General features: G+C 38.3%; 1 protein-coding gene across 1 annotated transcript in view; it reads right to left on the reverse strand.

The window, feature by feature from the left end:
- Positions 1-391: 391 nt before the first annotated feature.
- Hcrtr2 (hypocretin receptor 2) overlaps positions 392-13,446 on the reverse strand; it is a 93,877-nt gene continuing 80,822 nt past the window's right edge. The window contains exons 5-8 of the mRNA XM_034509161.2: positions 9,911-10,131; positions 5,692-5,813; positions 2,946-3,168; positions 392-580 (exon numbers count right to left, since the gene is read on the reverse strand). Coding sequence (XP_034365052.1) covers positions 526-580; positions 2,946-3,168; positions 5,692-5,813; positions 9,911-10,131 — 621 coding nt within the window. The 3' untranslated portion in view covers positions 392-525. The remainder of the gene's footprint in view (positions 581-2,945; positions 3,169-5,691; positions 5,814-9,910; positions 10,132-13,446) is intronic.

Below are 13,446 nucleotides of genomic sequence, written 5' to 3' on the forward strand. Positions count from 1 at the left end.
AATACAGAGGAAATAAAGGTAGGTCAATGTCCAATGTTTAGCATAGCTCAGTTCTAAAAGAAAACTTTCCTATGAAGTCTTCTCATTTGCATTGTTAGCACACAATGAAGTAGTTAAGCACCCCAACAACATTGCTATGTTTGGGGGCCTCCTGTTTTATTTTTTAACCATTTATCCTATGAAGGTCACCACATTAATCCAAACCTCTCAGGATTCTTGGGCCCTAAGTCTGAGAAGTATGTACACACTTCATGATTCTATCCCCCGCACATCATTTATGTATGCATTTTATTTATCGCTTTTCTTCCAGGCAACAATTATTCTTGAACATGAATGGCTTCCACAAAACAGAAACTTTAGTAAATAAAAACTCAAGTCATCCGGGTCATGTATAAAGCGCGTAAGTGCCTTAAAGTCCATCTTCTTTAACATCACACTAAGAACACAGTGGCAATTGTTTTGTAAACCGTTATCTCTTTGAGAAGACAAGGGTGAGATTCCATAAGGATGCTCGGGCCTCTTCTCTCAGACCTCCAGCCAGGTGGACAGGAGTGAAGATGGCACTCCCTGTTGTAGATACCTGTGCAGTAAAAGACTTTATTTCACATGGGCTAATAAATTGAGGCCAGGAGACTCCATTTAGAACAGTGGTTCTCAATGCCAACATGCTTTGTAATCACCCATAGGATTTGTAAGTGCCTATATTCCTGGGTACCAAACCCAAAAGATTCAGGTTCAGTAAGTTTAGGATACGTGTTTAATACTAACTTCTGCTAAATGTGTGTGTTGTGGTTACAGGGACCACACTGCACTGAGAATCACTGATTTCGAACACAGAAATTCTGACTTCTGATGACAATACTCTCTCTCTCTCTCTCTCTCTCTCTCTCTCTCTCTCTCTCTCTCCTTCTCTCTCTCCTCTCTTCTCCTCTTTTCCTCTCCCCATGTCTCTCTCCATCCTTTCCCTCTTAAGGCCTCCCTTATTTATATAACACGAACTATCATCTTGGGATCTAATATTTGTCTCACAGCTTAGAGTTAATGAACCCAATTATATTAGAGAAAATCATTATATCATGCTTAGTGAGCTGCAAGGCTATTAAGGCTTAGTACCAAAAAGATTTGAAGATAACTTCAAATCTTAAAGTGCTAACTGTCATCACGATCAGAAAATTCCAGCTCTCCTTGCATGTAGTGTACGGTAGACAGAGTTCTCAAAAGGGAGAGAGGAGAAACACATTGAAAGTGATTGTGTTCATAGATATAGAACATCACGATATTCAGCCATATGATTTTGATAAACCTCATAGCAGAGGGTAGTCCTGGCTTAGAATACTAAAAGGCACATGGTAACAAAACCCTAAACTCTTGAAAAGAAAGTATGGATGATTTGGTTGTGTTATTTTTCTCTGAGAATAAAGAGTTGGGGAAAAGGCAAAATGACAATATAAGTATTTTCAAATAAAATCTCTCTCAAATATTAAATATATACTGTTTCTTTATAATCAGAGTGCCTACATACTACTACTACACTATGAGATGAAGAACAATTTAATATGTACACTTTCAAATTCTTAATTTAGAAGTGGACACTTTTATCATCAGAATTTTGCAAAGAACGAATTTGAAATAACCATTTCAATCCCATAATTTAAATTTATACAAAATATACTCTAGAGTTTCTATTTGTATATGAATTAGTAGCCAGCTTTCCACTTTCCTAGCTTCCAGTCTCTTAGCCTCAGGCACGCTAAAATTAGTAATACAGAGAGTGTAATATAATTTAAATGGGGGTGGGGGAGGGTTGTAACAGTCCTGCCAGTGTTGTGGTGGGGACCACCATCTTTGGTTGTGTGACTTCTCTGCCATGCCTGGGAATCTTCAGCCCTCCTCTCTCACTTACTTAAGCCTCTCTCTCACTACAGTAAGCCTTGGTTCATTTATTTGATGTTGTTCATTTTGTTGTTCATGTTGTTTCATATTGTTCAGTGATGAGGACTGAACCGAAGCCAAGTGTAAACTGCTAGAGAGATGCTCAGCTATTTATACTTACCCCAGACCTAGAGTCCAGCCCTTCTTGAGCCCTGTCTGCAACCTCTTTGCTTTACTTATTCCCTAGCTCATAGACACATTCTTAATCCAGCAAGGGTGACTAACTCATTATCCTTAACTAGAAGAATAATCTAATTTTTAATCTCTTAATTTAAATCTTAAATCCTTCCCTAGAGATGAAAATGATTGTATATTAGTAGTTGGTACAATTTTTTTTTAACTTTAATTCAGTCATTTTGATTCTGTATTACACACACACACACACACACACACACACACAAATCTTAGATATTGTAAGGTTATAAACCTGAGAACATTTAGTAAGTGGAAAATAACATCAGTGGAAAATTAGGCTTAATCTTATATATTTTAGGTGATTTGGAAAGGTATACTTCGAATATATACAAATTATATGCATTTAATTAGGTAGCACATTGTAATGATAGTTTTTGTAATGTTTTTAAAAATTAAGTGAATTATGCTTGTTGTTAACTAAGAATTAATAATTGTTACTTTCTTTATATGCTGAAAGGAAATGATTAATTTCTGGTGATTTTTAGCAATCAATTTAAATGGTTAAATTAAAATAGCAAGCAGTTATAGAAAGAATTAGAAATGTTCAAACCCTTAATTGCCACAAACTTCAGTACACAGAATTAAGAAAAAGTAGCTTGAAATAAATTCAGCTGAATTTAAACTTATAACATGTTTGAGAAAATGGTTCAGGAAATATTTCAAATTTGTTTTTATTTCCAAAGAGTGATCTATTAAAAAAATGCATTGACAAGTAATTTTAGGTTTAGATCAACTGGATACTAAAACTTCCATTCACAGAGTTTATATAAAAGAATAGTTTGGGTCGGATATCCTCATCATAGCAATAAATATTCTACCAGTTTTGAAGCGTTCCTGCCCCGTTGGCTGCTGGGAGTGTGCTTATGCTGGTGAGCACCACGTGCTCTGAGAGTTTTGATACATTATCAAAGTTGCTGATCTGCGTGGTCAGGGACTTCCTGCTCTCTGTGCTCGTGCATCCCCTGGCGAGGCGATCTCCTTGGCGATGATGAACCCCAAGACAACAAGAAAAGGCAGCTTTAAATTCCTCTCGAAATTTTCCTGGCAGACCAGAAAGAATGAAAGGAAAGTGAATTATGCATAAACAGTTCAATACCTAATGTGCAGGGTACAAATGAGTCATTCCCTTGAGCCAAGGTAACAGTGAGGTGGCACATTTTGCATCAGTAAAGGAAATAGAAAAAGGAAATTAAACGATGAACTATTTTCATATGTAATACTTGGCATTTGTTTTCTTTCTTTAAAGTCAACCCCCACTGTGCTTCTCAAGTTAGTTTTTAACCCTGTAATAATGCCAAATGGCTCTTAGGAAAAGTTTGCCTAGACGTTCAATGGCTTCAAAAAGCAAAGAAATCTGCCTTCTGTATAAGCAAGAACATTGTATTTTAAGATACATTGTATTTTAAGGACGTTGGTATGTATCATAAGGGTTCAACAAAACAAGAAAAAATACACTAAAATATTTATGAAAAAAGTCTCATTATCCAAGTATGGCAAATTAAGTAAATAAAGAAACTGGAAAAGTCTGAGGCGGTAGTAGTTATCTTTAAACTATGAGTGAGATTCTAGGCAGGTGAGAAAATGAAATGAGGGCAATTATTAGAGAGCAACCGACAAGACAGGAAACTGTTCTTCCTTCTCTTCCCGCCTAGGTCACCCTTTGCATTAGGCTGCTGAGGCGACTGTTCACAGGCCTAGGACAATGGCAGGCTCACACCAGGGGGTTGTCAGTGGCTTCTCTAACTCCTCTTGACCTCATGCCAGCACTCTGCCTTGCTCTGCCTTCTATTTCAAACACTCGTCCCCCCATTTCTTTCTGGGTCTCACCTACTTAGTGCAAGATCAAAGCACTAGTCAGGGTGCAATGATTATTTAAAAAGTGACAAAATCCCTTCTCAGAAATAAAATTGGTCGTGCTTTTCTTTTTACTAATTATAACTTTTTAATTCATAATATTATAGAAATTATATTTCTAGACTGCCATGAGATATTTTAGTAAATGTACGTAATTTTCATGGCTTGAGTGGCATTAAATGGATGAAAACATTTGATGTGTATTCATGGTAGAAACATTTAAAATCCTTTTTTGTATGTGTGTATGTGTGTGTATGTATGTATGTATGTGTATATGTGTGTGTATGTATGTATGTGTATATGTGTGTGTATGTGTGTATGTGTGTGTATGTGTGTATGTGTGTGTATGTGTGTATGTGTGTGTATGTGTGTATGTGTGTGTATGTGTGTATGTGTGTATGAGTGTGTGTATGTGTGTGTATGTATGTATGTATGTATATGTGTGTATGTGTGTGCATGTGTGTATGTGTGTGTATATGTGTGTATGTGTGTGTATATGTGTGTATGTGTGAATATGTGTGTGTATGTGTTTGTGTATGTGTGTATGTGAGTGTGTATATGTGTGTATGTGTGTATATGTGTGTATGTGTGTGTGTATATGTGTGTGTATGTGTGTGTTGTGTGTGTATGTGTGTATGAGTGTGTATGTATGTATGTATGTATATGTGTGTATGTGTGTGCATGTGTGTATGTGTGTGTATATGTGTGTATGTGTGAATATGTGTGTGTATGTGTTTGTGTATGTGTGTATGTGAGTGTGTATATGTGTGTATGTGTGTGTATATGTGTGTATGTGTGTGTGTATATGTGTGTGTATGTGTGTGTTGTATGTGTGTATGTGTGTGTATATGTGTGTATATATGTGTGTATGTGTGTATGTGTGTGTGTATATATGTGTGTATGTGTGTATGTGTGTGTGTATATGTGTGTGTATGTGTGTGTTGTATGTGTGTATGTGTGTGTATATGTGTGTATATATGTGTGTATGTGTGTATGTGTGTGTGTATATATGTGTGTATGTGTGTATGTGTGTGTGTATATGTGTGTGTATATATGTGTGTATGTGTGTGTATGTGTGTATGTGTGTATGTGTGTATATGTGTGTATGTGTGTATATGTGTGTATGTGTGTGTGTATGTGTGTGTATGTGTGTGTATGTGTGTATATGTGTGTATGTGTATGGGTGTGTATGTGTGTATATGTGTGTATGTGTGTATATGTGTGTATATGTGTGTATGTGTGTATATGTGTGTATGTGTGTGTGTGTATGTGTGTGTGTATGTGTGTGTGTATATGTGTGTGTGTGTGTGTGTATGTGTGTGTATGTGTGTGTATATGTGTGTATGTGTATGGGTGTGTATGTGTGTGTATGTGTGTGTATGTGTGTATGTGTGTGTATATATGTGTGTATGTGTATACGTGTGTGTGTGTGTGTGTGAATCATAAGTTTGATGTAAGGCACGGAAGATGCCCATTATTCCTTTAACATTTATTTAACTTTTCCAAGGAAAAAGATTAAACCATTTACTCTGATGAGCTTGATGGCTTATATTCACTTTCAAAATGAAGACATTCTACAGAAATCTACTCAGGGGCAAATCACAGCTCAAATTGAAACTAAGTTCTGTATCTACTTCAGAACTGCTTCAGGGCAGCTCTAGAAGCTCCACCCTTGAGTAGAGGCTTAACAAAGAAACACTGAAAACTTACCACTAAGAAAATTATAAATAATTGGGTTTGCAGCACTATTGGCATACACAAGCCAATGTGAAAAAGTGAACCAAGCGTAGACAGTCTCTCTGTCTTCAGTGTGTGTGAACATCCCAAATACTCTGTAGGAAAAGAGACAGAAAATCAAGAGTCTTAAATAATTGAATCCAAAACATCACAGAACTAGCCTGACGCTGTCCTCTGCAAAGGCACTGACTGCACAGCCTCTTTACAATGGTTTCCTGTGCCTGTCAGAAACCCCAGCTCAGAGAAAAAGTCTCTGTGCCTTGCAACCAGAAAATGCAAATCTCTTGTCAAGAAGAAAGAAGCCGAACATTTCCCTTCTGTTATTTTGTTTCTGAATGTGACTGAGTAACCTTCTGTTGGTATTCCACCACGCACATGTTTTCATTTGTTTATTTGCTTGTTTTAAGCATATGGGCGGTATGCCTACATGTCTGGGTACCAAGTGTGAACATGCCAGGTACCCATAGAGGTAAGAAGAGGATGCTGGATTTCCTTTAACTGGAGTTACAGATGGCGATGAGCATCAAGTAGATGCTGAGACTCGAACCATGGTCCTCTGAAAGAGCAACAAGTGCTCTTCACCACTGAGCCATCTAGCAGCCCCACTGCACATATTTTAATCAGCACTCCAAAACTGCACTGTTAGGTTCTTCCCACTTTCACCTGTGCACAGATCAATGCATTATATATCTTCAAGTTCAATGAGCCCAGCTTTGTTGAAATGAGACTTCGATGTATGCAGGCAATAACTGGTTTTCAGTGGGTAAGAGTCTACATGAGTTTTAAGTTTTCACATATTATGTTAAACTAAAAGAAAATGTATTATAGTGTCCTGAAAGTCCATTTTAAAGCAATTTTAACACTGATTTTTCTGGGCTGTGGGCATCAGGCAGAGCACATGTGTGAAGTTCAGAGAATAACTGTCAAGAATTGGTTCTCGCCTCCTTCCGCCAGGCAGGTCTCAGAAGTCTGCAGGCTTCATAACAAGTGTCTTACCCACTGAGCAACCTTGCTGTCTGCCTTAAAGGCATCTTGAATTTTGCGTTCTTTGGTGTGGGGAGACTAGACAGTGGGTAGAAGCAAGTCCTGTGAAGACTTAATGACCTGAGTTCATATTATCGGAACACTCACAAATCCTGATAGAATAGTGTACATCTGTAATCCCAGCAATCATATGTGAGCTAGGAGGTGGAGGCTGGAGACTCTCCTGGAAGCTCATAGGCCGGCTAGCTTGGGGTATATAGTACAGCTGCATGGTCAAGAGCAACCCTGCTTCAAGAGACACGGAAAGCCAGAACTGGCCCTCATAGGTTTTCCTCCTTTCCTCTAACCTATGCTATAACATGTGTGCAACAGCAGCAACACACACACACGCACGCACGCGCGCACACACACACACACACACACACACAACACTAAAAAGAAAAAAACCTAACTCATTGTATTTTATTCTTAGAAATTCCCATTTATCTTTTGTATTATTTGATGATTATATTCAGTAACTACTCAGTAAGTCCTAGGATGAAGAGATATTGTGTTCCCTCCTGAAGGCCCCAACCCTGATTATGTGATCTATGTCTTATTTTTTTTCTTTCTAATGAGAAGGTACACAATAGAAATAAATTTCAGGGAAGAAGGGATGCTCTATAGAGTGGTAGAAGTTCACAAACAAACATAATAGAAGTTCACAAATAAACAGAGTGGAAGAATGTAGATAAATTAAATATACAATAAGATGCAATTGCTGGCTCAAAATCTCTGAAATACTAGACCAATAAAAATCACATTGAAAGAGGCAATAGGGAGGGAGAGGGGCGGGTGTCAAATGTAGGGAGGGAGGGAGGGGGAAGAGAAGACAGTCAGTGGTGTGGGGGAGAAGAGCATGTCAGAGACCCGGGATGGGGAGTGGCCCCGGAGGGTCTATGGGGGTGACTCTAGCTGAGACTCCTAGCAGTAGGAGATATGAATTCTGAAGTGGCCACTTCCTGTAGCTAGGCAAGAATCTCAGTGGAGGGGTAAGGACAGCCACCCAGATGCAAAACTTTTGACCCAAAATGTGTACTGTCTACAAAAAGTACAGGGACAAAGCTAGAGTAGACAGAGGGAATGGCCAGCCAACGACTGCCCCAAATGGAGACCCAGCCCATGGACACCATAAACATGAGTGACACTGAATAGACTCATCCCTCCTCTTCTTTCCTTCTCCTTTTATAAAGCTGTCTTCAGTAAAAACATTTTCAAAAACATTTTAAAATGTTTGTGTGTGTGTGTTGGGGGGGGGGAGTACAAACACACAGATTGCTCAAAAACTTTAAAAAGAGTTTTAAATTATACATAGATTTCTTTCCCACCTTGACAAAGGAAACTTTAATTCAGAATAATGAGATGAAAATAATTGACAAGAGGGCATCTGGAAATAACGAGAGGGAGAGGTGCAAGTGCAGACATAAGAAATTCAAATGTTCATCCCACAGAATGCTAAATCCTTTTTCAAGATATTTGATCAGGATTGGTAAAGAAAGAAGGGGAGAAGAAAAGAAGAGGAAGAGGAAGAAAAGGAGGAGGAGGGAAAGGTGAAGGAGGAGGAGGAGAGAAAATGACAGGAAGGAGGTGAAAGGGGAGGGAGAGGAGGAGGAAGAAGAGCAGGGGAAGACAGGGATGGGAAAAGAGGGATGAATCTATTCAGTATCATCCATGTTTACGGTGCCTTTTTTCATTAATTTATTTATTTGTTCACTTTACATCTGAATGGCATCCCATGCCTGAAGTCCAACCTTTACAAGCTCCTGTCCTTGCTACCCCTTCACCTTCCCTGAGGAGAAGAGGAAATCCTCCTCATGCACTTCCCTACCCTAGGAATTGCCTGCCACTGGATTCCCTTCTGCTCGAGGGACTGCCTGGTTTAGAGTGGACAACTAGCAAGCTGGCTACATACTCAATACATGTGTGTATGATTTCCGTTAGGAAGAAAATGAGAGGGAACCTTGGCCGAAGCAGGGGGTAAACTGTGTTTTGTGAATGAACACATATTTCAAGAACTGGAGTTTTCAAAAACCCTTAAACATACAAGGCTATATCCTTTCTGAACAAACGTTCGTGTTGGTATCAGGCTCCGAACCCAGTGAGGTCACATCTAGGCGACCCCCACATCGTTGCCAAGGCAACAGCCGCACACTCCCAGAATCCACCCGGCTACCTCACCTTTACCTGGGAGATACTACGTCATCGCCCATATAAAACAGGCAGGCCCCCCTGACTCGCTCTCTTATCTCTTCCACCTTCCTCTCCCCACCTTTGCCCTATCCCCTGAATAAACCTCCTCCCCCTTGGAACCGCATAGTCTGTTCTGAGCTGCAGTCGGACTTTTTCTTAAAACTAGCAGTTCATTTTCTACTTCATCATTGAGAAAGTCTTTAAAGAATCAAAACAAAGTCCAAAGAGGACAACTCTCTGCAGCTGTTTTATACCACTTTTTGTCTGACTTTGGCCAAACTTACCTGTCTCCCAGGTCCCCAGCTGTGAGGAATATGATATTGACTCTGACTTTGGGAAAAAGGACACGAGCAATTCCAGGCTAAATTCGAAGCCTCTTATAAACAGAAATAAGGCTGCCTTGGGACGAGTGTGTGTATGTGTAACAGCTTTGATGTTTCCCCCAAAAGCTGGCTATCCATGTACTGTACTGGATTTGCACCTCAGCATCTGCTGCTCACGTCACTAGTCAAAAGCATTTCAACTTCAGAGTTTTGATTATGTACTTGCACTCACTGGAAAAATAGGGTTGTTTATATATTTGAGGGAAAAAAAAAGTTTTGTAAAATTCATTTACTCTTTTCCAAAATAATTTAGAAGTACAATTGACTTTTATTTACTTATGAAATTAGTTATTGAAACAATTTTTATTAAAATACTTTCACATCTAAGCCTTAGAGTCAACATCAGGAGGTTAGGAAAACAACCGTTTTATCTGCCATTCAACTGAGAGTCTTCACCGACTGAAAGAGTGTATTTCCTGACTGTGCTTGACCACTGGTATTGCCTTAAGTGCTCAAAGAACATCACCAGCTCAAACAATTGAATTGATTGGCCAGACAAAGTGCTAGGGAGAGCGGTTTTGTCTGTTTAGAAAGAAAAGAGTTCTTAATTAAAATGCCAAGCTGCTTCATTTTTAAAATAAATGCACGTGTTTTACCTCTTTAGCACATTGAGGATGCTGATTGGTAGATAGCAAATTGCAAAGACCAGAAGTACAACCATGAGCATCCGGGCTGTTTTCCTTCGTGCTCGGATCTGCTTTATCTCAGCGGCAACAGTGCTAATCCGGGCCTTGCTCTGCTGTCCAGACCCCCGGGGCTGAGAAACCGGCTGTGGCTGCTTCCATTTTCTCTGAACCACAGAAGAAGTTCCTGGAATCTGAAAGGAGATGGGATCCCTCATTGGTACTTAGCAAAGTTCTACAAAGAAGATGTAACCACTAATAAAGATTAAGAAACAGAAGTTTGGAGTTTGAAATCTCCGTCTTTCCAGACCACGAGCTAGGCAGAGTATGTTCTTAGCACTTATTTAGTCAAACGCCTAATAAGTATTTGGGGGGAAAAGTTAGAAACAAGCTTATGTTGTTCTTGTGTTAAAACACGATAATCTTGTCAAGGTCTGAAGACAAAAGAATGCTATGAAAATTCAGACTATAAGATTTCGTTATAAATTCTAAATTCGGATGTCGCCTAAATTTAAACACTCATCAGATAACAGATCCCCCCCACCCCACCTCCGCACACACCGAAAAACAACAAAAACTTAAATGAAATTTTGATGCATCGATACTGCCACCTGCTGTCGCGTGGAGACACCGCACCTAACCAGCTATTGATTTTTTATGAGGGTTTTTTTTTTTTTTTTTTTTTTTTTTTTTTGTCTCCTTTTGAGACAAAGCAAATCTATGTGTAGAAGGAACAAAAACTATTCTTCGTGATTTACTGTTCCCACTTACAAAATTGCCTGAAACAAATTTTGCAATTTTCCTTTCTGGAAAGCACACGAATACACTGAGACTCCTTCCGGGTCTTACACTAATATTTCAAATAGCCACGATTTGTAGCAATTACATTACACAACGGCGTTTCCCTTGATTTTTCTTTGGTTGATAATATCAGAAAATTCTGCCAAGTATAATATCTTCTTAATTATAATCTCATGAAAATTGATAGATTTTAGCAAAATGTTAAAATGCAGCTTGTGCTTTTTATTTTATTTTATTTTTATTTTTTTTTTTAGATGTGCCAATAAGTACAACGCGGGGACAGCTTGATTGTGTTACAGTTACTCAGCTGCTACTTTTATCTTTGCGCCGCTCACAGTAGAGAGCAATGCGTTCCCGTGGCCTCTCAGAATGAAGGTTACATTGAACCCGTGCCTGTTTACACTACGAGATCAAAGTCTATTAGAGAATCTTTCCTTTGAAAATGGAGCTTTGCTTTGATGTCCAAACAGATGAGTCTCATTACATGAGACCCCACTTGACCATCTTCTCAGTTCAAGAGATCAATCATGCAGATGAAAACCTGTCCCGAGACAGAAACTTCTCAGAAATGGATGGGACCACCTCACCAAACCACTGGCTGGGGAGATAACGAGCTACAAACGTTCCCATCTCGACGATTCTATTTTTACATTTCTAAAAAGATTTTTCAATTTTTATTTTTGTGTCTATGAGGGTTTTGCTCTCTTGTATATCTGTGCGTCACATGTACACCTGATACCTGAGCAGGTCAGAAAAAGATATTAGATTCTCTGGAACTGAAGTTGGAAGGTTGTGAGCTGCTATGTGTGTGTGGTTGGAATTGAACATAGACCTTCTGCAAGAGTAATCATTACTCTTAATTGCTGAGAATGTCTTCAGTATTGTGGCTCTCTTTAAAAAGAAAAACAAAAACAGTTTTAGAAACAATTGTTTTAGAAGTAACAATAGATCTTAGAAAGTTCCAAAATCATCCTATCACAAAAGCTGGTACGTATCCATAAACTTGAAGTAGTTTCTAAATAAAACTGTAAACATCGTTCTATTTTTGAATATTCCCATGAAGGGGGGACCAATATTCTGCCCAATGATGACTTCTTCAAATATCGGAAACATTCCCCTGAACAGGAAGTTGTACAGCGCGCAGAGTTGTAGCCTTGCAATGAAAAGGACATGTGCTGATGTCATTCTCAAATAACAACCTGAAGGCAGAAGAGGCTTAATCCTGCAATCCATTCTCCACTGATAAACTGTGCAGAAAAGCTGAGCAGCCCAAAGGGGACAGTGAAAATTTATCAGGAGTCATTACATCAACTGACATTCAAGAATTGCACATAACCTTAAGCCAGGTCCAGTGTGTCCTTAAAGGTAAATTACAAACTGCATTTTATAGATTTGATTGAGAAGATACTAAGTAGAATAAAGCAAAATATTTCAGACCATATATTTAATTTGTACAGACCTTCAAAACACACCTTATTTTTAATTGTAAAAAGATTCCTTTTGCAAATTTACATGTAAGAGATTAAGCTTTTTTGCATACATTTTTATATGTATGTGTGTGTGTGTGTGCAGTTTTGTTTGTGTACATATGTGTGCACAAGCATTGGAGGTCAGAAGACAATGTAGGTTGGCATTCCTTGGTTGATATCCATCTTATTCTTTAGACAGGGTCTTTCATTGGCGTGGAATTTGCCAAGTTGGCTAGCTTGTCTGGCTCGTTAACCTTAGAGACCTTCCTGGCTCCCCTCTCCAGTACTGAGGTTACAACTATGTGCCATGAGACCTAGATTTTTTTGCATGGCTTTGGCATATTAAACTCTTGTCTTCATGCTTACAAGGTAGAAAATTTATAGGATGAGGTATCACTCCAGACCCCTGATTTTTGAATGCATGTTTTATAACATAAAAGTACTAATACTGATTTAAAAGAGCCAGAAAAGACACAGTCCAAGAGTTTGTCCTTAGGTCCTTTCACCAATAATGTCACTGAGGGCTCTACAGTACCTAACAGAAGAAAGCAAAACACAGAAATAGGTGTTCATTATAGTGTAAATGAACCCTGTAAACTATCTTTATATAAAAAATACTACAATAGAAATGTGAACAATAGTTATTAGTTCAAAGTACCATGCAAGTGATGAATACTGAAAAAGAAATAAAATGCAAGCCAGATAGAAAAGAGGATTTTCATGTTTCTGGATTAGCAGAGTTAATTTAGTGAAAATGGTCATATAAAAATAAAAATATAACGTAATCTGCACATTCACTGTAATCCACATCAAAATTCCAGTGACATTCTTTGAAGAACTATAATATAATCTAAAAAAAATCATAATCAAATGTAAACCCAAGTGACCATGCATAGATAAAACAACTCTAAACAGAAAGGATACTGTTGAAGATAGCATAGTTTCCAACCCTGGCCTACTATAGTAAAAAAGACAGCATGGTATTGGCTAAAATAAAAATAAAAATAAAATAAAAGGATATGTACACCAATAAAATTGCATAAAGAACCCATTAATAAATACACAACAATGGCTTAAATAAATCTGAAAAGGACATTGAGAATATACATTGCAAAATGGCAGCCTAGTCAAGAAATGGCACCGACAAAGCAATATCTACATTCAGAAGAGTCAACTGAGATCCACATCTCCATTGTACGAAAGTCAGTTGAAACTGTTCAAAGATTAAGGTGCAAATTT

Source organism: Arvicanthis niloticus, chromosome 7, assembly GCF_011762505.2.
Source record: "Arvicanthis niloticus isolate mArvNil1 chromosome 7, mArvNil1.pat.X, whole genome shotgun sequence".
Lineage (NCBI taxonomy): Eukaryota > Metazoa > Chordata > Mammalia > Rodentia > Muridae > Arvicanthis > Arvicanthis niloticus.